The sequence below is a fragment of the Sander vitreus genome, chromosome 11, assembly GCF_031162955.1.
Source record: "Sander vitreus isolate 19-12246 chromosome 11, sanVit1, whole genome shotgun sequence".
Classification (NCBI taxonomy): domain Eukaryota; kingdom Metazoa; phylum Chordata; class Actinopteri; order Perciformes; family Percidae; genus Sander; species Sander vitreus.
This window is the reverse complement of record NC_135865.1, coordinates 18044411-18069711: the sequence shown is the minus strand read 5'-3', so window position 1 is coordinate 18069711 and position 25301 is coordinate 18044411. Positions and strand designations below refer to the sequence as shown.

Below are 25301 nucleotides of genomic sequence, written 5' to 3'. Positions count from 1 at the left end.
CTCTGTGGGAGGCTCAAGGCTCTTTGCCGAGGACAGAGAGACAAGAGAGGGAAAAGAGAAAAAAGAAAGAAAGACGGAGAGAGACAGAGAGGGTAGGATTAAATGAAACCTGCTTCCCTTTGATTTTTCACTAATTTGCAGCGAGATGAAGAGCACGGAGAACAAACCACCTACGCAGCACAACGACACACCAAACCACACACACGCATCACTTGCCTAAGTCTCGATAGAGTTCACTCGGGCACGCTGACACACAAACACACACAGCTACATTCATCTGTAGTTCACTGCCTCGCCGCCATTCTCACCAATGACATTGACATTTCTCTACATGGGCTGTGTAACCCCTGCTTGACTTCAGCTCTCTATTTTTGATTCCCCACTCATCCTTCTGCTTTCAACTGTATTTTCCACTATCATCCTTTTTATTATTTTATTTCCTGAAATGATTATACCACCAGTACTCAAAAATACCAGCAGACTGTGTTGCCCAGATACACATTGACTAAACACTCTCACGCGCGCACACACACACATACACGCAGGCGCAAAGTCCTTCCTCATTAGCCCTGATTCCCCCTGAGTGACATCTTTAACAAAAGGATGCAGCCTCTGCCGCCATGGCAACAGCCTCCTCCATCTCTATGCAGTGCTTCAGACTGTTTACATGATGGTATCTCACTCTCTTATTCCCTCTCACTTCATCTCTCTCTCTCTCTCTCTCTCTCTCTATTGGCTTCATGCACTCTATCACTCCTCTCTTTCTCTTTTTTTTCTCCTTCTCTCTCTATTTGTCTCTCTCTTGTCACAATTCTTTCTCTGGCTCCTCCAGCCTGCTGCCTTGCTGTTGGTGTGATCTTTACCAAGCTAAGTTTTTATTTTCCCTCGAACCCTTAAGGACATTTAGTAGAGACCACCTGCTTGCCAATCAGAAAGTGATATGTAGGTCTGAGAGAGAGAGAGAGAGAGAGAGATAGAGAGGCAAAAAGCGAAACTATTGTGTGCATGTGTGCAATTGTGTGTGTGTGTTTGTGTGTGTGTGTGTGTGTGTGTGTGTGTGTGTGTGTGAGAAATAAAGTGTGAGGGGCTTCCAGGAGACTGATATCTAGGCCACGGGAGTCCAAGGCAACCAGTGTGTCTGGTGTCACAGCAAATCAACTGTCAGCTGTACACCACCTGCCTGCCCACACATGCTCACACACACGCGCACACGCACACACACACACACACAACCACACACACACACACACACACACACACACACACGCACGCACACACACACACACGCACGCGTACACCAAAAGTCTGAGAAGAGACTAAGAATAGAACACCCGGAGAGTGTTGCTGTTTCTCACTCCACCTCCCCCCTCTCTCTCTCTCTCTCTCTCTCTCTGCTCTCCTCCTGCCACCGTCAGCGGTGTGTTGCAAGTGGCCTCCAACACGATAGAAATCTTTTCTGTCTTCCACCCTTTCCCCAGAGCTCAGCCCAGCCCTTCTCTCCCACAGTGAAATGAGTCACCTGCTCTCCTTCGCTCCTCTCCGCTTCTGTAAGGTGTACAGTAGCTATAAGGTCTTTTTTTTTCTTTAGGCAGACGTCATCTATAGCCCTCCAGTGTGTTTTGCTTTTATTGACAGAGCAGGAGGAAGGAAAGGGGCGCAAACGGTGATAACACGGGACAGACGCTTCTGTAGCGGGATTGATCTGAGGCCAGCATGGGTCCGTGTGGTTTCGGAGGCCTCAACCGCTAAACCATCTCTGGGGAGGATTCTGTGTGCACATTAATGTATGCGACCTGGAGATATTAGACAAGATGGAACGCAATTGTCCCTGCTTTTTCACGAGGAATGATTAGGCCCTCTGTAGCATCTAAATCTACACAATACGCTCTGTGTGTGGGCACGTACACAGAGAGGTGTGTGAGCGCTTGCTTACATGCAGTGTGAGTGTATTTATGTGTGTGTGTGTGTGTGTGTGTGTGTGTGTGTGTATGTGTGTGTGTGTGTATGTGTATGCGTGCTGCTCTCAGTCTGGTCCCTCTGTTTCTCTGCTGTCTGTGGCCTCCTCTTCCCCATGAATACTAATGTGCTTCAAACCCCAGAGATCAACCCTCCTCCCTTTCCCTTCGCTCCCTCCCTCCCTCCTCCACCAGCTTCCCTACCTCCCTCCCTCTCTCCATCCCTGCCTTCCTTCACCACAGTCTTCACTCATTTCTCTGCCCCCTTTACCTTTCAACTTTCCCTCTCTTTCATCTATCCTTTTACACCCCATCTTTTTCTCCTCCCTAAACACCCTCCCTCGTTTCCTCTTTCACTGCCTTATTTGCTCATCCTTCCTTCCTCTTCCTTTAGCCTCTCCTCCCCTTCATTTCTATCTCTCACTCTTCTTTTCATCCTTTCCTCTCTCTTTTCCTCACCTCTCCTCACATCTCAGCCTTTCCCCCCTTCATTTCACATTACATTGCACAACTCTTCTTTTATCAAAACCTCTTCAGTAACCTTTCTCTCCTCTGCTATTCTCGCCTCTCTTCTCTCGTTTCGTTTCCTCCCATCTCTCCTATCCTCTCCCCTCTTTTTCTCATCTCCTTCTCCTTATGTCATCAGTTTTCCATTCTTCTTCTCTCTCTCTCTTTTTGTTCTCCTTTTGTCTTCTCTCCTCTCTTTCCTCTCCTCTCATTTTACTTCCTCTTCTTTTCTTTCCTCCCGTTTTTTTCCTCTCATCTCTCCTCTCCTTCCCTCTTTTCCTTTCCTCTTATCCTCTCCTTTCCTCTTCTTTTCCCCCCGTCTTTCTCTCTCCTCATCTCTCTTTTTCTCTCCTCCCTTCCTCTCTCCTCTTTTCATCTCCTAAATAAAAATAGAAATAAAACCCTGTGACTGCCAACAGCATTTGTGAGAATATGAGAGAGAGAGAGAGAGAGAGAGAGAGAGAGAGAGAGAGATGGGGGGGGTGAGGGAAAGGTAAGAAAATGGGAGGAAATGAGGAGGAGAGTTTGTAGTTCAGTTATTTAGAGTAGAAGGTTTTTGGGGAGAAAGAAGCTAATTTCTTGTGTGTTCATCATTACGACCACTCAGTTTAAGTTGTAAACTATTACTGTTTGTGTCAGCAAAGCAGCAGAAATGTGTGTGTGTGTGTGTGTGTGTGTGTGTGTGTGTGTGTGTGTGTGTGTGTGTGTGTGTTTGTTTGTTCAGTGGCAGCAATGGGAATAATGAAGCCAGAGAGGAATCCTGTAGGAATCCATCTCAGTCTGCAGTTCTCCTGATGCAGAGCTGAGAGCAGTCAGAATCAGAAAGCAACAGGCTACTGGACATTGACCCCACACACACACACACACACACACACACACACACACACATTCTTAGGACAATAACAGCCTCTACTGGGGAGAAAAGACATAACATGACCACACTCAAAAACAATTACATGCAGAAAAAACCCACCCACAGACTGGGCTCGACACACACACACACGCACACACACACACACACACACACACACACACACACACACACACACACACACACACACACACACACACACACACACACACACACACAAATAGCACAAACAGGATACACACAGTAAACACTGAAGAAGCTATTCACAATGGCATGCATGCAGAGACACAGACAAATATGCAGATGCACACATGAGCATCTGTGTGTATGCTCACAAATGCAATTCACACTGCAGGACCACTTCAGGTTTCATCATCTTCTTTTCCTTTTTTTTTGCTTTCTTTCTCTTGAGAGCTGGGGAGGAGGGGGGACCAAGGGGGGTGTCTCATTCCCTCTCTTTTGTTGCTGCTGGGGAGAGAGAGCACATATCCATACAGAACGCTCTCTCCAGCCCCATTCACACCCACACACCGCTCCCTCCCTCCCTCTCCACACACACACACACACACACACACACACACACACACACACACACACACACACACACACACACACACACAAAGATACAACATCAAAGATCCGCCACCGCCGAAGGATTACTTCAGCCACACACTGGCTCCTCAATCCGGGTCTGTTCCTCTTGTGGAACACCCCTCTCGCCTGGCTGTACTTGGTATAGCCCAAGCATTCCTGCCAAGTAGCTTTCACACATGGAGGGGAAGCTTGTCTCAAGCAATTGCTGACAAGCTACAAACAAGACAGCCTCCTTTTCCCTCTCTCTCTCCCCCCTCCCTCCTCTCTCTTTCTCGCACCCCTTCTACCCAGGTCTGCTCCTACTCCTTACTCTTTCCACCCTCTCCATCTCCCCTTCTTTTTCCTCCTCTCTCCTTCTCCCCCAAGCCTCCCTCCCCCTCTTCACTCTCCCTCTCTGAGAATGTGGGGGCCCCACTAGCATAAATTGTCAGCTGTTCCTGGGCGTACTCTCCATGGCTCCCTAAACTCACATAAGCCTATATGCAGTCGCTGGTGGGACAAGGGTAACCCAAGTAAGCCCTGTTGGTTATGAGCCTGAAAAAGTATACTGAGGCCCCCGAATAATGCTGCCATGTGAAGGGACTGAGAGTTTTACTTATAATAAGGTGCAACAGATACTCAGGCTAATGGTATTTTGGGGTTAACGTCAGCATACTTTCTTTTTGGCCTTTTTACCTAATTAATGCAAACACCTACACAATATTATTAATCTGAATCTTCATTACATACAAGCAGCGTCATACTAGTACTACCACTTTCCTGCATTCAAAGACGATGTATTCAAAGCCACAACTCACAAACAGGGTCACCCACATTGACCTTTTGAGAGTTAAGAGTGCTTTTAACCTTTTTCTCAGTGTTTATGATTATCACTGTGATGCCCGCTTTGAGGGATAATCGATCATGAGGGTAACTCATAATTTTATGCTTAGCAAGAAGTCGTGGAAAGGGTTTGTGCTTATGTAGGCTAATAATCACATCCTTTTCGCACTTTGATTTGTTGTTTTTAATGTGCTCTTTAAAAACGGTACTCCGAATTTTCCCCTCGCTCTCAGATACTCCACATTGGGGGTGACTGGAGGTTTCCAGAGGTAGGGGTTCATGTGGGTTGCATTGTAGTCTTATTGTTACAGAGCAGCCATTGTTATCCACTAGTGCAGGCTGTCATCTAGTGTCCGGTTTGGGTACTGTTGGTTTAAAGAAGCAACACGTTTGTTTTCTTCAGAGAAGCACCAAAGTAACCTTTATTAATAATCATCAATTGAAACATGTGCAATATTACAGCAAAAGGGTTGTTCATTTACTTCAGTCAGAGATAGAATAAAATACAGAAACATTCATGTGTTTTTGGTTTTGGTGACAGATACATTGGAAGTGAAATAATCAAAGAAATGGGAAGTGATACACTTAAAGGAGAGACAAATATGAATGTGAATGCTATTTGCTGAGTGTAACAGAGTAAACAAAGAAGTAACTTCTTCCTCTGTGTCTGGTTTGATGATTATTCTCCTTACAGCAAATACACAATGAGACTTATTTGCTGAAATATACTCTTTTGACTAGTTTACAGCGTGTGCGAGCTAGAGTCAGCTGCAGAGCAGTTTGGGTTTCAGCAATTTGCCTCAAAAACTATATGGAGGTATGGAGAGAAATTATTACAAATGTGAATGGCAATTTGTGATGCATTATCATATTCAAAAACAAATACAACCCAACTTGAATGAATGTCAGGTAGTTCCACATATTTGTTTACATTTATTCACAGAGCCACCAGCAACATGGATTTTGTAGATTGCAGGATGTTAAAAGAGTTTCAAAACTCCACACAATCGTAACCTGTCATGTGATTTGTGCATGCAGATCTGTAAATAAATGCAATAAATGTCACAACTATATCTAAAAAGGCAAACATAGTGGCAAAGGTAGAATTTGCACACTGTTCTTTGCTGCCACACTATTTTTTTCATGCACTGTTGCTGTGCATATCAGATCTTCTTCTCGTGCCTGCTGAGGATGTGCTTGATCGAAACTTTGCACAGCAACAGTGCATAAAAATGATTGCGGGAACAAAGAGCAGTGTGCAGATTCTACTTTTTGCCATACAATTTCTTTTAGACATTTATATGCACCAGTAGCATTTTAAAAAATCAGTTATTATTAAGAATAAAATCCACATAGAATATTTGACATTTATTTGTGAATTTGTTTATGAATCACGCATCTGTCACTAGTATTTCAGTCCATAGAGAGGCAGATGGGATAAGCAATTAAGGCTGCAGACTGCAACGATAGTTAACTCCGTCTAAGACAACACCTCCCACCCTCTATAATAAGATATTAGTCTTTGCAGCACCTTCAGCTTCCAGCTCACCCCTACATTGGATGCTCTTTTGTACTGACAGTACATCAAATGTTTGCAGTATTTCTAAACTGTTTAAAATCTTCCTTCCAATTTTCCTGCATTTGCACCCCCATCCTTCAATGTTTTCTTATTACTTATTCTTCTTACTAATATTGAGAACAGGACAAAATGCAAATACATTTGATTTAGGTGAGTAATGCTGCACACCTACGTACTTTTTCCCCAAATGCATTTCCATATTTTAAATTAATGAATCGCCTCACTGAACTCAAAATGACTAATTGTTGCTATTGTTTTTATTCCTTGTATCCCAATACTATTAAACTACTATTAGTTGCTCCTACCCGTCATCGTTTTACTTTTCCTGTTCTAATTTATCAATGTAAAGGCCAAATCTCATCCAGAGGGATTATCAAAGTTTCATTTTAAATTGAACATGAGTCCGTATTTCATCTGGTCTCATAATACAAAGCCATCTTTTTTTTTGCTGCAGATGAGTCAGTCAGAAAGGATGCAAAGAAGTGATTCATGCCCAACTGCATTCCTCCTGAATCCCAACCTCCACAGACAGAACTCCTAATCCTGCCCCTGACTGGATAAATGCAGGGCTGCTGAACCCACTCTAGATGCATCAATCACTACACTTGTACGTTTGCAGTAGAAGATCATAAAGTTCATTCAATATTTTCTCTCCAGATATACAGTATCTCTCTTTGTTATTAGCTATTAATGTGCTAATCATTTTCTCAATTAATCCTTTGGTCTATGAAATGTCAGAAAATGGTTACAAATGTTAAGCTTAATTGAGCCCAAGGTGATGCCTTCTTAATGTTAGTTTTGTCTGACCCCAATACATTTAATTTAATATTACACAAGACAAAGAAAAGCAGCAAATACACCCATTTGAGAGGCTGGAGCCAGGTAATGTTTTGCATTTCTTTGCCTAAAATGGATTAATCAATTATCAAAATAGTTGATTACAGTAGTTAATTGAGCTCCGCTCTTGTATAAGATCTGTATGAATAATCCAAAACATGTCTTTTAAAAAGGTGACACTACCATTTACAAGATAATCAGTGGTTTAAAAAAAAAAAAAAAAACCTTAAAAAGAAAGCTTTGGTCATTTTTGGCAGCAAAACAATTAAATCAAGAGAAATTATCCACTTTAACTTTAGGTTGGCTCCTCTTGTGACCTGGCTAAATGTTTTTGGACCCCCACTCTATATAATTTAGTTTGAATCATGAATGTAATCAGATTTAATCGTCAAGAAATGCGTCACACTGGCACTGCCCTTTGTCTATCTTAGTTACAGTAAATTATAAAATATATAATTAAAGCAAGACTAACAAGATATAAAAAGGCAAAATTTTATTCCGTCTTTTTAACAGATAGTGATAGACAGCTCATTTATATCTAAAATCAATTTGGGAAACATAAACATCACTTTATGTGAACACGTTGCATTTATTCAGTAGGAGGGGAATTTAAAAGGAGAAGAAAAACGACGAGTGTCTTTTCATGAATCAAAGTGAAAGAGGAGATCAATAAAACATCTGTCATGACACAGCTGTGTTGATTACTATTTAGAAATTCACATTAAAAATGGGACACATTTCCCTTTTTAAAATTGGTAGCCTTAGAAAAGACAGTGGACCACAAATGGCCTGCAAATACTCATGCAGTGGTGTCACCATACCAGCCCCGAGTCAAATCCCCGACTCACAGACTATGAGAGACAGCAGATAGCAGATCAATGCGAAGGGAGGGACAGACTGGTCAAGTCGTGTTAAAGTTAGCACACCAAAAGACAAAAGACCCACTGAAACACCCGAAGGACAGTCTCACTCCTAAGACCTCCGCTGACTTCAAGTATTCCCTCCAGCACTTGCATCACTTCAAGTATTCCCACCGTGGACTCCAAACCTTCAACTTCATCACCACTTCTTAGGTTTACAACATAAGCTAGGATATAAGTGCACTCAAAATGCATCTATACATACAAAAATAATAACAATAAGTAGCAGTAATAGGTATAACAATCACTTTACAAATCACTTTACATTTCATTTTATACACAACCGTGATGTTAAATCACTTTATACCGTAGCATCACATTCCCCGCCCCCTGAGTGTAATGTTCAAGTTTAACCTTCTGTAACTACGGAAATGCAAACAGGACAGCAACCTTGGTTTGGTTATTTAAATAACATTAGCGATCATTGACGACGGCAATGATTAGAATCAGAGTAATTATGCCTTTCCACAGACCGTTGTGCTTGTGTGTGACAGATGCATTATGTACAAGCTGCTGATCGATCATGTGCCTCTGGAATCAGCCTGTTCGCTGGTGTCAGACACTGACAGCCTTCATCCTGGAAAATAAACACGAGTGACTCAAGTGATGAACACATGTGATCACAATGCACTGTAGTCCATTGACAGCTCCTTCTGCAAGACGTTTAACGAGTGACAATAGAATACACGCCATCAACAATTAAAACTTCACTTTTGGACAGCATCACCAAAGACAACAGATGAGCAAACCAAGCATGAAGCATATTAGCCAACTAGCTAGGTGTAGCTCAGCCTTGAAAGGTGTCACTTTCACCCACCTCAGTCTCACTGCTTGAGCAGACCCTCCCCGCTGCCTCAGGAACCAGCAGCAATGCAGCTCCGACATTTGTACAACTTGGGGTCGTGGGTGCGGATGTGGTTCCGTACATTCCTCAGTCGAAAGAACGTCTTACTGCAGAGCTACACAGCAGAAATGGGAAGACAAAGGGTTAACAGCATATAAATGAATAGGAGGAGGACAACAGAGAAGCTCTGGGTTATATTGAGGATACAAATGTGGTGCCATGGCAATGGACATTCTGAGAAATTTGCTTTCCTGCTAAAAATCAGATGAGAAGATTGATATTACTCTGTTCGGTTAGCTTCCAGTTAGCTTAGCTTGCTTAGCATGACAACTGGAGACGGGGGAAAACGGTTAGCGTAGCTCTGTCCGATGGTACCAAACTCCGCCAACCAGCATCTCTAAACATACGTCTCGTTGGCTTAATCCATACAAAGAATAGTCAACTAGCAGAGCACCCAGAAGAGAAATACCCATCCTAAATCTGACTACACAATTGGATTTCACTCTAAATCACGTGTTATATTTCTTGGTTGGGGGAAAAAAAAAAATCTGCAGGTTTTTGGATCCCTTAGAGTCGTGTGGTTCGTAAGGTTTAGGAAAGCCAGTGCGTACCAGACATGGCCAGTGCTTGCCCTCGATGTGCCTGAGGCGATGCATGATTAGAGCATCGCAGTCCTTGTAGGAGGCAGAGCACTGCGCACAGGCATGGCACGCCTTTGGGACTTTGGGGACTTGACTACGAGGCCCTCGAAGCTGCTTTAGCCTTGCCCGACGTACAGCATCCAGCATTACACAGCTCCTGCTGCTCAGTCTGAGTTTACATTGCTGCTGGAGATGCAGGGAAAAATCAAAATGATTAGATGAAAGTAAGCAATGACAAGCTAAACCGTGATGAATAAATGACACCTTAATTATAGTTTTTACAGATACTTAATTATATACTATGGCAACAGGTAGATGGTGACATTAGTAATTTTCTACAGTGTTCCCTCCCTTACTGCCCTGTTCCTGGATGCTTTATGGTCCCTAAATAAAATCAGTCATCATAAATCACTACCATCCCTTTCCCTACCTTTGGCATGGTCCGTGCGGCCTTTGACCCGGCAGATTTGGCCAGGGGAAGAGGGCCGTTTCGGGAGTTTGGCCTGGGTCTCTGAACCTTGCTTTGGCTCACGCTCCTCTCCTCCCTCTCCTTCTTCACCACAGGCAGGGTGGGGGGGGCTCTGGCTCTCAGTGCCCTGTGGGGGGACTCCGCCGCTCCAAATGTCTCCCCAACTTGTGACACTGAGCGCGTTAAGCAGATATCCACGCTCTCCTCCTCTTTCTTCAGTCCTGCCATCGGCCCTCCTGCTGGCCGACAGAAGCTGAACAAAAAGCCTGAGTCCAGTAATTTGATGGGGGGCTTGCTCTGGCGCTTGCCCAGGTCTGGTGAGGGAAGATCAGGGAACGGTCCTCCAACTGGCAAGGGATCTGCTGGCTCCTCTTTGATGACTTTGTACAGGGGGTGATTGTAGATGGACGGCGGAGGTGCTTGCTCTGAAACCTGGAGCCCCCCAGGTTCATTATCCTTCACCCTTGGTCTAGTGGCCATGAGCCCTACCTTCCTCCCCTGCTCTCTGGGCTTACACTTTGTCTTCTCCACCTCCCTTGTGAAGCCCCGCCTAAGCTTGGTCTTTGTGGCTGGCCGGCTGATGTTGTAACGCAGCGTTTTGACCGCCTCTACAGTGACCTTACTTCTGGCCGGTGTCCTGTGTGGAAGTGGCGATTTGTGAGGCGTGTGGCCACAGCGATTGTTGGATGAAAGAGGGAAACCGGAGATGGAGTATTCAGTTGGTTCTGACTTAATCCTGACTGCGCTTCTCACTAGAGTTTTGTTGGTGTTGCCTCGCAGAGGCTGCTGGATAGGAAGATGGACACCGTTACCCTTCCTCACTGACCGTCTGAGTTCCCTCCCCCCGAAGGGAGGCCTGGATGCAGGCTGAAACATGTCTGGTAACAAACCTTTACTTCGCATGCTCCGGTCACTTGGAGGGACATGTCGCGGGACGCTCTTTGGCCTCTTTGCGGTCATCTGATCTGTGCTGACTGGACCCAGAGGCTTGGTCTTTACTGCCTTGTTGAGGAGGTGAGTGTTAATGGGGTTACAGAGGGGAAGTGACAGTGTCACAGCACCATATGGTAGTCCTGGGGAGGTGGAGCGTGGTTTTCGGCGCTTTGTCAGCGAATAGTTGTTAGCCTTCAGCTTTCTCAGTCGTTTCTTTTGTCTCCAGCCAATCAGATCTTCTGGTCTGGGGAGTAGGGCCGTCCTCTGTAACCCAAGAACATTCATCAGCTTGTACTTCTCCTGTGCTCTCGCATAATCCTGTTCATCCTCTCCAACCTCCTCTACTTCCTGCTTTACCCTCACAGGGCTGCATACGGCAATCTTTGTAACCCTAGAGTGAGGTTTTCGGTTTCGTCGAGGGCTCTCTGGCAAGGACAGCGATCTCTGAACCTTCTTGGCCGCCCCAGGAGAGGAGCGGAGAAGACGGGTATTTGATGGTGATACGCGCGAGTAAGTCTGTGACTGTGGGGTGGCTATGGTGTGTCGAGGTGCAGTAGCTTTTTTTGAAGAGGGAGATTTGAAGTCCATAAGCTTCATCCTGTGTGAGGGGCTCAGAGGGAGACCATTATGGCCTTGAGCTTTCGGTTTCCGGCGCAAACTGTGCCTTGGACTTCCTTCTAAAGACTCATCTGATGCATCCAGCATTAGACTGAAGCCGTCGTCCATACTGTCCTCTAATCCCAAAACCCTTTTCCTTTTGCCTTCCCTCTGCTGGCTGTGACGCTCACGACATGCACCAGCACCGGCTGAGGTAAAGGCCTTGCCAGGATGGAGGTTCTGCTCCTGCTCTTTCATGAGAGCGGAGCAGGCTTCCACTGCAGGCCACATGCCCAGGTGGCGGGCCATGGCGATGACTTCAGGTAGGTCCTCCTGGCGAACACACAGAGTGGAGGAGTAGGAAAAATCCAGCAGAGAAAAAAGGCTGTCCTCGCTAAAACCTGGAAGGAAAAGGGAGCCTTTAATTAGTTATGCTGAACCCTGGTCAATGAGCGAGTGAGATAAAAGCGACTACATAAACAGAGGATCAGAGAGACAGCAAACAAACATGACGGTGGGGACAATGTAACAACTGTTTTAATCAGGGCCACTTCTGCTCCTATCTGACGCCACACATCAAAGACATACGTAAATGAGAAGACAAGACTATAGCCGTGTCCCAATTCACAGTCTGGATCCTCCAACTCCGAATTTCTAGATCAAATACGTCATAACAAACTGCCAAGCCAGATCGGTTTCAAAAGGACTTGCAGCTGAGAAATACAGCCTCTTTTGGCTGAATGACCAGTGGATCATCTGCAGCTCTCAGCCTCCTACAATCCATTGTTTGAATGATAATGAGAGATGAACCTTGTCAACTCAAGTCTTGTGACTGCATATAAACAGAATTTCACTGATAAATGTATCACGTGAATTACTAGGCCGATGGGAAAGCCACTGCACGAGCCAAACAACAGAAACCATGCATTAACACCTCTGTTTGCTCCAACCTGGACATGTTAAATCACAGGCCATTACAGAAACATTGTTGATTATAACTAAATGTATCATTAACTAGACTAACTGATTAGTCAATCAAAAGAAGATTCATTGGCAACAATAACCATAATGGAATAACTGTTTCAATCAATTTTCAAGCAAAAATGCCAAACATTCTGGTATCAGCTTCTCAAATGTGAGGATTTTATACTTTGTTACAAGTTATATTTTACTACCTCTGGCAAATTATAATTGGCATTTTTCATCATTTCATGACATTTTACAGAGAAAACTGTTCTTCCAAATATTGTGGAGATATGAATATTGGGAGACATCTGGGGACAAGGTTCAGACTCAGTCGGGTCGTTACGTCCAGATCCAGCCCCGACACGAGAAGCAAAGTTGTCTAGTGTCAGTTTGGCCTCTAATCTTACCAGTGAGATCTATGTCTGCTTTCATGCTCGAGTCCATTTCTGTGAAGATTTCCTGGAAGTGATCGCTGACGGCTGCCAGGACAGCTCTGTGGGCAGAGTAGGATCGCCCGTTTGTCCTCAGTGTAATGTCACAGAACAGGCCCGCCTCTCGCTGACTCCTCAGCTTGCTCAGCATGTCGGCGCTGTGCGAGACCATCGTCTTTGTGACACATCCTCTGCCACCCTGCTCCTGAGAGATAAAAAAGCAGATAGAGAGGAATCGTTATAAAGAACACAATGTGTGACAAAGCACTTGCGGAAAACATTTCAAGTGTGAGAGCAGGATTAAGTGAGAATGAGAGTGGAAGTGTGAAAATGAGAAAAAAAGAAATGGACTGATAAAAACAAAGAGCTGAAAGTTTGACAAGAGCATGAATTAAAAAAAAAAAAAAAAAAAGGACATTAGGACAGTATTTTATACCTTTATGTTCATGGTGCGCTGGCTCTTACACTCTAGACAGCCCAGGACAAAATCTCTGATCTCAAAGTACATCCCTGTGAAGAAAATACAGACAAAATATTTAAAAGGGTCAAAACTCCAGCAACATTTGTAATATTGACTTTTGACCCTGATGAAAGCCACAAGCTGAAATATATTGTCTTACAAATAAGAAAAGCAAGGGTGATAATTAACGGCTGTCATTCACGTGTAAGTAGTTTCTTGATCTTTGATCGATTGAATCATTAGTGTGATAAATGTCTTTACACTTCCTAACAATAAGAAATCAATAAACCCTTAGATATAGATAAGAAAACCAGTAAGATGTCAGAAGTGGGTTTACAGAGCCAAGAACCACATGCTGTTCTATCAAATCAGAAGGCAGGCAGTGGAGTTCATACCTTCCCACCAGTAGTTTTCAGCCACGCATTTGTAGGTCTCCTCCAGGGAGAGATGGCGCTGACCAAGCCGCCGCCGGTGAAAGGTGTTGAGGGCCTCATGTCTCCGTTCCTCATCCAAAACCTCCCGGTAGTTGATGAAGCCCTTTTCCAACTTCTTGCGGTACAACAGCCCGTCTATCGTCTCAAAGTTGGACGACCACTGTGCTGGAAATCCACGCCCTTTCGAGTTCCCGGCTGACTCCATCTCTCTGGCTGCATCCGACCAGGGTTTGGACGGACAAAACGTCTCTGCGTTCGCGTAATGAGCATTGGTGTGGGTGCAGTCGCCGGCCATTTTATCCGGTTTTATATTCTGATGTAAAATGTAATTTTGTCCAATCAGTCCTGTTTTACAGTGCCGGGTCACCCCGAGCCAAACTTTACCCACCGACCTGAAACAAAGTCCACGTGGATACGGTGACAGCAGACAACCGCCCCTAACAATAAGTCCCAAATAAACACACCTGCTAAAAGTCTGACATATCCTAGTGGAAAGCTACAAATTAGCTAAAAATAACCGCAACGTCTCATTATGCCTCACTGAAAACTTGTTTTTCTCATCTGGTGCAGAAGAAGAAAGTCACCACCAGATGGGAGTCAGCAGCATTTCACTGAAGGGTCCTGCTTTGTACCCTAACGTTATCTGTCAGTGAGGGCATCACTTCTCACTACCCCAAACAGTTGTGGCTAGCATCCCTAAAATATAAATATTGTTCCACTTTCTGTTTGAAAACCATTTGGTCATATTTATGTACAATGTTTGCGGATTCTAAAGCTGCGCACCCTCAATAGAATTGTTTTGACTGTCCATCCGAGTGTAGATAATAAATGCAGCCAGGAGAGTACGTTATCGCGCCAACACCGCCGAGCAAGTGATGTAACGTTAAAGTCACCAGTTTCACAGCGACCACCGCAAACCGCTCACCAGCAGCCCGTCTTCCATCTATTTCAGGGGCTGGCAGTGGCCTCCGGGGCTGGATGGCGGCGGGTAGCCTCACCTCTGGCGTTAACTTGAGATTTCTTTTCGCCAACTCGAGTCGGAAGCAACATGATGACGCAGCTATCAGCTCAGCATCGCCACTTGGAACGACCTAAAAGCGAGGCTGTCTCCGCGATCAGCCAGAAATGTTGCAAATCACCGCAGGGTTCCCTCAAAAGCGTCCCAACAAGCTCTGGTTAGGCATCCGACATAGTTCATACCTCTCTCGTTGCCGTAAAACCAGTCTGGCGGTCAAATAGTCCAATTTTTTAAACTCGTAACCTTCTGTTTGTTGCTAATCAGCAGCCTAACCGAGACAAGTCATCCCCGCCTTCACACAAAGGCCATTAGCAGAAGCTTTAAAGAACTTCTACTAGACGACCTGTGATTTGCTGACAGAGCTGCCACTCAAGATAGTTTTCTTCCCCTAGAAGCAAGGTAGGTTGTTCGCACACGATGCCAGTAGTATTGTAGTATTAATTGCTTCACTTGCAGCACTGTCAAAATAAACATGATACACCCAGTGTATTTTCCTCACTTCTGGAAAACAGATTCTATTAAATGAAGGTTATCCAGTATTTATCTTCTGAAAATTACCTAACGTTATTTAGCTAGAATAAATACTTTCAAATGATTCAGATTTGCAAAATGTTAGCTGTCACTATCATCTCAATGTCAATTACATATACTGAAATAATCATTTTACAATTACTTTGGCTCAGTTATCACAACATTTTTAACACAAAATTTAACCCTCTGAAATGTAGCCACAAAATCTCACATAGAACAGAAAATGAAAACATCATGATCAAATTACGATAATACATCAGTCAACTAGGTCAATACCAAACCATTGTATGTTCAATGCTAAATTTTAATCATTGTTGCAACTTAAAAACAAAGGGTATTATTGAATACTGCTGTCAAATTTCCTAAAGATTATACAAATAGTATTGAGAAAAAATGTGAAATGTATGCATAGTTTGAAATTACCTCTAGAGTAACATTGACTCATTTTATTAATTGGATATGCTGTAGGCTACTTTTGTAAATACAGATGATTAAGTATAGAGTCTGACTTTACACCACAGTAAATTCCACATGTATGCAAGGCAAAATGATGACTGTGATGGTACTTCACTGCATCAGTTTACTGTTTCTGTCTTGTATTATTGACTACCAAGTTTGCTTTTTACTTCAAGACACCAAACCGTTGGTGTTTATACAATCACTTGTACATTTACAGTAAGCATCTAAAATACAGAAAGCTGAACTGCAATGCTGGGAAGATATAACATTAAGCCACAATTTACACTACTGAACAGAACAGTATTTTCCTTTTCCTTTCCACCACTGCCACATCATTAGCAATTGCCAGGGTAATGTTAAAATGCATGCAAACACATGCTGCACTTATTCAATAATCTGTGCAGTTCATTATCAGAAATGAAACGTGCTAATATGAGGTGTGTACTCTGAGGACAGAGCATCAGATTGCTTATTTGATTAATTTTCTATGCACGATTCTTGCTATTTGTTGGTGATAGCTTCATGGTTGAATGCACTTCTTGTATGTCGCTTTGGATAAAAGCATCAGCTAAATGAATGCAATGTAATAATTTAGTCTTGCACTTTGTAAGGACAGCATTCTGTGTTTAAAGGTAAGAATTTAGTTGGCTCTTTAAATAAAAAGGCTGTGAAAACTGAGCCAAAGCAACCATAGAAGACTATATTATGGTTTAAATTCTACAAGAAATGTACACGATGGGTCACTTACTGGAGGATTCCTGTATTTTTTTTTAAAAGATGCATAATGTTTAAATGTGACTTATTTTACGACAGATATAATAGACTCATTATTTCTCCTGGCAGTGTGGAGAACATTTAGACCTTCATGTAGCATATTCAAATCTATATCAGAAAATATAAATAAGTTAACTGAATAATTCAAAAACAAAATCCAGCCTTGATCTTCTGACCTCAGATTTCTTTTTATATCCTGGCAACAGCCCTCAAGACAAACAGCCGTGTACATCATAAATGTTCATCTACTCTTTGCAGCATTCATTCTACAGTTGACCTCACTTCAACTGTAAAGATGACTCAAGACATGAACGCCATCAAATCAGTTTAGGTTTAACACAAGGACAGCTAATGATCATTTTCCTAAAAGAAAATAACGGTTTGCATAACCGTCAGCTGCTTGTAGTTAAGAAAGCACGAATCATCCCACAGCCATTTACTCCATACACTGTATATGAAATGTCCTTTATTAGACAATGACAAAAAGACTTGACAATTATGAGCTTTTCACTCAAGCTGCTGGCCCACAGTCTTCATCAAATTAAGAGGTTGAATATTCAAAGCTATATACAAGGCACTAAACCTTGAGGTGCTCCCCCCCCCCCCTTTCTTCTTCAGGTTTAGAGCAGTTTTGTTTCACAATCATGTCTTTGGAAAGAAGTGAGACAGAACTTTCCTTTTATACAACAGCATATGAGCATCTAAATGTCAAACAAATCAAATATGCATCAAACATCATCCAGTTAACTCAAGTATGGACAATATCCACACACACACACAAAAAATTCTATTGCCCTATGGTGTTACATCCATGGGGAGCCTCAGTGGTTTTGTACTGAAGCTTCTTCGTCACCCTCTGCTGTATGTACTCTTTTCTGATATCGTAGCAGCACACTGGGCCCAGTAGACACTAAGTCTGGGTGCCACTGGTCTTTGGCCGCTTGGACTCTGGAGGCTGGCACACTGGATCAGTGGGAGGAGAAGGACGTTCTGGAGAAATACAAGTGAAAGGATCAGTGACAGAATCAGTTACACATGATGGCATGATTCTTTTCCGTCTTCTGCTTTGATGAAACAAACTGTATGCAACACTTGGTTAGATATAATTAATTTAACATTTATGTAGCAGACCAACAAGTCAATATGCACTGTGAAATACACTGACTGATTATCATACTACTAATGAGAATTACTTTGATAGTTCTGGTCATTCTTCCCATCACTAATAACTAAATTATTCACCAAGTTATTTACCGGATCTGTGAACATGGCAATATTGCTAAAAAGTCCGACTGGGCAATAAGCATGAGCAGTCAGACGATTATACAGGTTTTAAAACAGTTTATTCCAAAGAAAACACTAAAGCGAATGTAGTTATTACAGTTCATAGACCCAGTTCCTGGTTCAACTGGCCTACCGTGCTTGACTTAGCACACACACAGTTTTACCTCTAAACAAAATGGTTCCGATGTTGCTGTGTTAACAGATCTCATTTACTCTACAACGATTACCTACAACGAGTAGGCTGTCAATGAGTCAGTATCCAGGCTGATCTCATGAAGTGCCGTATGTATGACACGCCAATTCGTATGCCATTATTGTGTGTTATGAAGACGCACACTTGGTTTTTAGCGTGTTTACCAACCCCATTTGTCCTCCATTGACTTACATTACCTTGCAATTGTGTGTGAATTGACGCCGTAGCGAGTTGTATGAAACGGGCGAAAATCCACGTAGGGAGGTTGGTCGGGGTGGAGGATGGGTAAAACACTGGACTTTCACCCAGGAGACCGGGGATCGTGGCCTGGGTGCGACGTTTCATGTCCCGCCAGGAGTTTCCTAAACCCAACCGTAGCCTCGCGATAACAGGTAGCCTCGCAATAACACACCACGTGGCTTTAGAAAGTGGCGTGTGTGTTTACGCTGTGACGTTGCAGACTGCCGTCCGCTGTATACAGCGTAGACATACACGCGGATAGCTCAAAATGCATACAGATAACACGCCACTTGGCTTTAGGAAAGTGGCGTGTGAAGCCATGATGTCATGTTGCACTATCAGACATGATTTATTTAATCATCAAACTTCTATTGGGATGTTTTCAACATGAAGGACAACAACCACAGTAGTTGCCCTTACTAACCATGTTTGGCCTTCTCAGTGGAAGAGAGAGTGCGGAAGAGTGAACCAACAGCCGGAGATCGGGATGCAACGGGAGTCAGAGATACTCTCCTGTAAACAAATGGAAAAAGCACAAATGGTAAAGAGGTTTTAAGCACGAGATCAACAGCAAACATATATATATATATATATATATACATATAATATGACGATAAATTGCACTCTTCTAGAGTGAAAAGTTGATCAATGTCCCATTTTATTCATCTTCTCTTTTGTTCTTCTGATTCAGCTGTTGCCAAGTAAACGAGTTTAGGCAAATGCTCCAAGTTACAGATACAAGGCAAATACAAAAGCATGTGCAGACCTGCCATTGTCTACATGCAGTCTGTCAGAGTGATTATTATTTTATAGTCAGTGGGGGGTCCAACGGATCCCTCATACCAGACAGGGCTTTGTTCTTACTGCCAGTACTGAGTACATACAAACAAACATCATGAGCCCATTACAGCCATTTATATTTGACTTGTAGTTTAAAAAGTATATTGAAAAATACATTTTACACATTTTAAAAGAACACAGTGCTTTCTTACATTTAGTACTTATCTGTAAACTGCATCTTTAGAGATAATCAGCTTAGTTACTTTAATCATCAGGGGGGAGGGAGGTGGAGGCAGTGTGCTCTGTGTGGTATTCTTCCCAGTCTGACACCAGTCACAACACATTTGATTTGAATAATCAAAGTATTTCCATAAATTACCATATGCACTCTTGTATGCGGCAACACCTGCATTTTTCCACACCATCCAAAGTACACCTTAACAGAGTTTTAAATAGCCTTAGAGGATGTAAAGATTTAGGAATAATAAATGCATTTACCTTGGGGCAGGCCCCTTTGGGGTGGTTGTTCCCTTAGGAGTAGTGGGCCCAGCATCAGCACTGTTGGGGGCTTTAGGGGTGGAGGGGGTTGGGGGGGCGATGCGTAGCTGGGTTGTGGAGGAGTTGGTTGGGGTGAGAGGGGTAATACGGGGTTGGGGAGTAGAGGGTGCGCTTGTGCTTGCAGATGTTGGGGTCTGAGGTGCTGGAGGTGCTGTGGTTTTAGGGCTAGAGGGTTTCCCCCAACCCTCCAGGGTGTTGAGGGTGATCCTCCGGGGCTGAGGTTTAGACTTGACACTCGGGGTGCTCTTCTTCTCTTCTGGGGGGGTGACAGAGGGGGCATCTTTACCAAGGCTGGTTTGGGATGTGGGAGTCAGGGCTGAGCTTGGTGTCTGGGTCAAAGGAGATGAGGTCCTGGCCGCTGACGACTTCTTGCCTTTCTTCTCAACACCACTGCTTGGGATAAAGACCTCGAGGGTTGGGGGCTCCTTCAGCGGAGTGCCCAGCTCCCCTGGAGAGAAGCTCAGGAAGGAGCAGTAGCCGTCTGTGGAGGACACAGCCAGGAAGGAACCGTCACGAGACCTAAAGTGGATATAAAACATGTCAGTGGGTGAAGCCTAAAACATGAATGAAACATACAGTTTTAAATTCATCGTTGTAATACTTATATGGGGGACAAGATCCACAGCTCTTGTTCCGTGTAAAAATACATTCCAATGTCTAAAGTTCATCTCAAATTACCAAAATTAAGTCAGCATCTTCCATCTGAATTCAATCTTCCCTCTGTTGAAGCCTCATAATATCTTTATACTTGCACAATACGAAAAGACAAAAGAAGACAATAGAAGAGAGCCCTAGTTTACCATGTAAGATCGCTGAGTGTGTGGTAGTGGATGTTGGACACCAGGCCGAAAGGAAGGATCTGCTGCGTGTCATACAAAAAGATGGAGTCTTCAGATGCCACAGCAAACACCATGCGGTACGGCAACTGGAATACGTTGGGAAGAGCCTGACTCGAACCATCTGTAGAGGAAAGATGGAGGAAGAATGAAAAACAGATACGAGCAAAACATAAAAAGGGACATAAAGGGTGCAGACAATAACAAAGGGAGGCCTTAATGATCATTCTTGTCGGTTAACTAATGGGGCATATGTTCTTACCTTCATCCTTCTTGGTCCTCAGTTCAAAGTAGACGGGGCAGCAACGCACAGCCAGTGTAGCTTTAGTTGGACACGGCAAGTGGGCGATGGGCCTAAAATACACAGAGAGATTTGTACATCAATTACTAGCATGAATACAGCCAACCCAGACTCTGAACAACTCTAAATGCCACAGCGAGTCACAAAAGTTACCTCTTGAGGCCCTTCCTGGAAAAGATGTATGTGGTATTTATGACGTTTTCTCCGATCTCCACACATCCAGCTGAGGTTAAAAATGGTGACAGAAGACAGAAATTAGTTTATGTCAACTATCTTAACTAGGATATTACTTAATATTACATTAACACTAGCAAAAAAATGCCAGGTAAACATTTGAAGTATGCAGTGTAGGTACCTGGGGCGAGCAAGAAAGACCCATCTGGTGTGAATGAGAGACGTCGGAAAAAGGACCTCATGCTGTCATCGTGGAACATTCTGTACTGCTTGACCTGCAACGATAAAAAGAAATGCTGAACAGAGTGTGTGTTACATGCCTCACTCACCTGGCAGCAGGGCAGGAGATCTCTGAAGATATTACAGAGTAAATGTAATCATTTTAAGACCAAAGGGAAGACAAACATTCCTGAAGCGTCAAACAAGTTTTTAGTCAACAGGTGGCCAAAACATGAGCATGAGCGAGAACGGAGAGAGCTGGTTTCATGTAAAATAATAAAAAGGTGTCTGCAAAAGGTACAAATGACTAATTCGGACAAAATTCATGATTGAAAAGAAAAAGTTGTTGAATTTAAGTCACATCTAAGACAATAAAGTGACTCAAGTAAGTGTTATCAAAAGCAACATTTCTACTGACCTCTCCCTCTGCAAGCGGCCCAGAGCTCATTTTACTGATACAGAAGGCTTTCTTCTTGGTGTGAGTGCTGTACACACGCATCACTCTGAAAGGGAGGAGAAATAAAAACCTATTAAGCATCAAGCTCCTGAAGACCCACTATCGCTGATTACGGTAGTGACTAACAGCAAATACATTTATTTAAAGAAGATTAGACCCTTAGACATGCCATGAGGCGTCTGTCTACCTGTCACAGCTGAGAGTGGCGACATATTGCCCTTGAGGATCCCAGGTCACCCCCTGCACGTAGCTCTTATGGTCATTCAAGATACACAGCTTCTGTCCTAAACACAAAAACAGTTGCAAGCAACATAATACGCTGTGGATTTTCATTACTAAAATACAAATCTAATAGATGGAACTGAAATTGTATGGAATACACACATATCTAAGAGTCTAAGCAAACCTTTGTTGATGTCCCACATAATAGCAGTGTTGTCAACAGACCCAGATACCATGAAGTTTCCATCCCGTGTCCAGCAGATGTCATACACGTCCTCTATGTGCCCCCTAAAGACAAATGAAATGATGAAAAAAATCTAACCACACTGTTGCTACACATTTACATCAATCAGATAGCAAACAAGTAGATCTTCATACTCAGACTAATTAAAATATTACTGTAGAAAAATTATGATTTACATACTTTTTGTCTTATTAATAAAACTGTTCTGCAAAATAATGAGATATTATACTTGAGTACTCTAAACAAGATAACACGGAGCCACTGCGTGTCGTTGTCTGAGCACGGTGTGATGCTGAGGAAAGAACATGCACTCCCTGACCAGACAAGGGAGACGTCATCGACTCTGACCAGATAACTGACGACATCAACTCTGTATTATGATTGTACTGCACACATAAATAAGCTACAGTTTGAGGCTTACGTTAGGCATTATCTGTACTCTGTGGAGTGCTGTAAATGGCTCCTTGTTGTGTTCGCAAGTAAAAATGAACATTGATATAACTTCAGTGGTTTCTGTCTATTCCTGATAATGAAATGATTCTAACAATTACTCATAAAGTAATGGTTCTCTTGTAATTCTGAAACGTTGACTGTCTCGCTTGTCTGACTAGGGATGTTGATGGTTAACCGTAGGCCTGTCACGATAACAAATTTTGCTGGACGATAAATTGTCCCAGAAATTATTGCGATAAATGATAATATTGTCGTTCTGAGACCATTTTCATCTAATATAATGACAATGGCATAATAATGCAGGTACGCCTTTTCAAAGATCAATAAACTTTTCTTTCTAAAGAATATTTAACACTGGAACTGGAAGACATTTTAAATATCGACAATATGTCTTTGATCTCCTTTAATATGTCATCTTTCACGCTGTTGTACAGTTGTGGAATTGCCGTTTGTGACACGTATGTTCTCCCAGGCAATTCGTACTGACTGTCAAATGTTTGCAGCATTCATCGAGTGTTTGTGCGATAGACTACAGACTCTGTACTACATTTAACAATTATTTATTAAACACTAAATTTAAATTAATTCTCTCTCTCTCTCTCTCTCTCTAATACTATTAGTTAAAAACAGTATTATTAAAACAAAAATAAAAAAGGTAATCAAAAAAGTGTTTTGCATTGTAAAAGAAAAACAGGCTATGCAGTTTTGTTCTTAACTGCTAGTTACGGTTGCGTTTTAAGCTCTTTTTTCTGCTATGTTTGTGGCTCTCTGCTGGACAGTGCTCACAGCGGAAAACTACACATGCCACTATATTGAATGAGGACTTACGGGTTAAATCAGCTGTCCTACACACCGAGTATGCCAGGCAGACACACAGCTGACAGCCTCACCAGTGGATGTGGTGAAGATGGGCTCGCCTCAGACATATGCTCCGTAGACAGCTGCAACTTGTGTCGGTCGCATGGATGTGTACGCGGTTCCAGGAAAGTGGCGGCATATGTCCACAACAATGCAAGTCACATCGTGGCTGCTCGACCGGTACAAGTCCACAACTGTCTGCAGGCGTGAAAGTATATGTCTGAGTGTCCTGGAACGAACTGGGACTCCGATGCCTGCTTGTCGGTTAATGATTGGTTAAAGATGGTCGGCTATTGGTCAGGGGAAAAAAATAATCTAAAATAGCACCCCTATGTCTGACCTCACTGATTTTAAATGCTGAGCAAGACATTGTCAGTTTATATAATCATAGTGGGAATCATTTCATCCTGTCTTGACAGCACTGTGCCACCCAGCGGTAACATCAAAATGAATAAGGAGGCTGCACTATTGTCAGTCTGAGCACAGCCTAAGAGTCTTTAGAATCAAAGGAAATGTGGTGGTCATTAATTACATTCTAACTCGATGGGATTGAAACTGCCAGAGTTGTGAACCAGAGCTGTGTACCTCAATGTCTTGACCACAGACCAGCTCTCCTTGTTGAGCTGAGCATCTTCCTCCTCCTGGAACATGGGTGCCTGCTCAGGCTCCTTAGAGTCATTGAGCTTCCACAGCAGAATTGCTGCATCTGTACCAAATAAAAACCATACGATTACTGCAGGCCATTGTTTTTTAAAATACCTGTTCCATTTTGTGAATAACATTACTAGTGCCTTTTAAACACTGACTCTTAAAATATTACATAGCAAATATTTGACCTAACATATGTGTGTTATGTTTGACATACCATCTCCTCCTGAGGCAAGCAGTTCTCCATTGGGACTAAAGCGCACTACGTTGACAGCCTTGGTATGTCTAGCCAGATTAGACAAAAAATCCACCACTGCTTTCCCGTCTGGGCCTGTGTCTACCCGCCACAACTGCATCAGCATCAAAGCAAAAAGTAATTAATCTCAAACTCCGTAAACAACTGTGACTTTGTCAAAAAAAATTTTTTAAAACAAACTACTCAAAGTAATATTTTACTTAATGTAATATTTTGCAAACGTATGGAAGACATCAGTGTTTTGCAAGTTATTCACTTTTCAATTATGAAACTCCATTCAAAATACGGCAGTTTAAGGACCTGATTTAAGGTATTGTAATACACAAAAATTTCATTGCTTTTTAAATCATACCCATTGAGGTATGTTTGGTGGGAGAAAGTTTGTAGAACTAACAGGTTAAATATGTAAAAATATGATTACTGAAATAAGTGTTTGGTTAATTCTGTGTGACGCATTAACCCATTTAAGTTCCTGGAAAAGCCTAAATAATATCCTATTAAGTTTGTCAATATGAAAATGCAAGATTATTATATTCTGTAAAAAAGCACCGTTGACATTACATGACGTTTTCTTCAACAGAAAGCGTGAACCCACTTCTTTGGGCCTGCACATTTGCCCTTTACAGCTGCAACCATTACGTTTGCTTTTATTGTCAACTTCATGCAGATAGGTTAAGTACCATATGCACTGTGTTACACTGCTCCTTTCCAATACTGTTGGTCCATCGCTGAATTAACCAGATGTATTCATCCCTCCCTCTCCACTCACTCTGACTGTGGTGTCCACTCCAGCTGTGGCCAGCCGATGAATGCGTCCATCTGAACTGTGCTGGAAGTCCAGACTGTAGACTGGCTCCTTGTTGTGCCATGCAATCTCACACGTTACCACCTTCATCTTTTATTTTATATCCAACACCGACCTCAGGAGGGGGGAAC

General features: G+C 42.9%; 2 protein-coding genes across 4 annotated transcripts in view; both read right to left on the bottom strand.

Annotated features, from left to right (window-relative positions):
• Positions 1–7643: 7643 nt before the first annotated feature.
• LOC144525328 (uncharacterized) lies at positions 7644–15186 on the bottom strand. 2 transcript variants are annotated; one of them, XM_078262042.1, is made up of 7 exons: positions 13822–15186; positions 13403–13476; positions 12943–13171; positions 10001–11970; positions 9541–9756; positions 8903–9044; positions 7644–8662 (listed from the first exon to the last, which is right to left on the bottom strand). In XM_078262042.1, exons 1-6 carry the CDS (start codon positions 14153–14155, stop codon positions 8940–8942), a joined length of 2928 nt encoding a protein of 975 aa, XP_078118168.1. In that variant the 5' UTR covers positions 14156–15186; the 3' UTR covers positions 7644–8662; positions 8903–8939. The 2 variants fall into 2 exon arrangements, with proteins under 2 accessions (XP_078118168.1, XP_078118169.1); XM_078262043.1 differs by having other exon boundaries at positions 9541–9753.
• Positions 15187–17088: 1902 nt separating this feature from the next.
• Positions 17089–25301, bottom strand: part of chaf1b (chromatin assembly factor 1, subunit B) — an 8666-nt gene continuing 453 nt past the window's right edge. For both annotated transcript variants that reach the window (XM_078262040.1, XM_078262041.1), the window contains exons 2-14: positions 25135–25285; positions 24327–24459; positions 24047–24167; positions 22091–22194; positions 21872–21968; positions 21646–21730; positions 21190–21283; positions 20988–21057; positions 20796–20887; positions 20498–20657; positions 19638–20216; positions 18784–18872; positions 17089–17632 (exon numbers count right to left, since the gene is read on the bottom strand). In XM_078262040.1, the coding sequence (XP_078118166.1) occupies positions 17553–17632; positions 18784–18872; positions 19638–20216; positions 20498–20657; positions 20796–20887; positions 20988–21057; positions 21190–21283; positions 21646–21730; positions 21872–21968; positions 22091–22194; positions 24047–24167; positions 24327–24459; positions 25135–25260 (1830 nt within the window). In that variant the 5' untranslated portion in view covers positions 25261–25285 and the 3' untranslated portion in view covers positions 17089–17552. The remainder of the gene's footprint in view (positions 17633–18783; positions 18873–19637; positions 20217–20497; positions 20658–20795; positions 20888–20987; positions 21058–21189; positions 21284–21645; positions 21731–21871; positions 21969–22090; positions 22195–24046; positions 24168–24326; positions 24460–25134; positions 25286–25301) is intronic.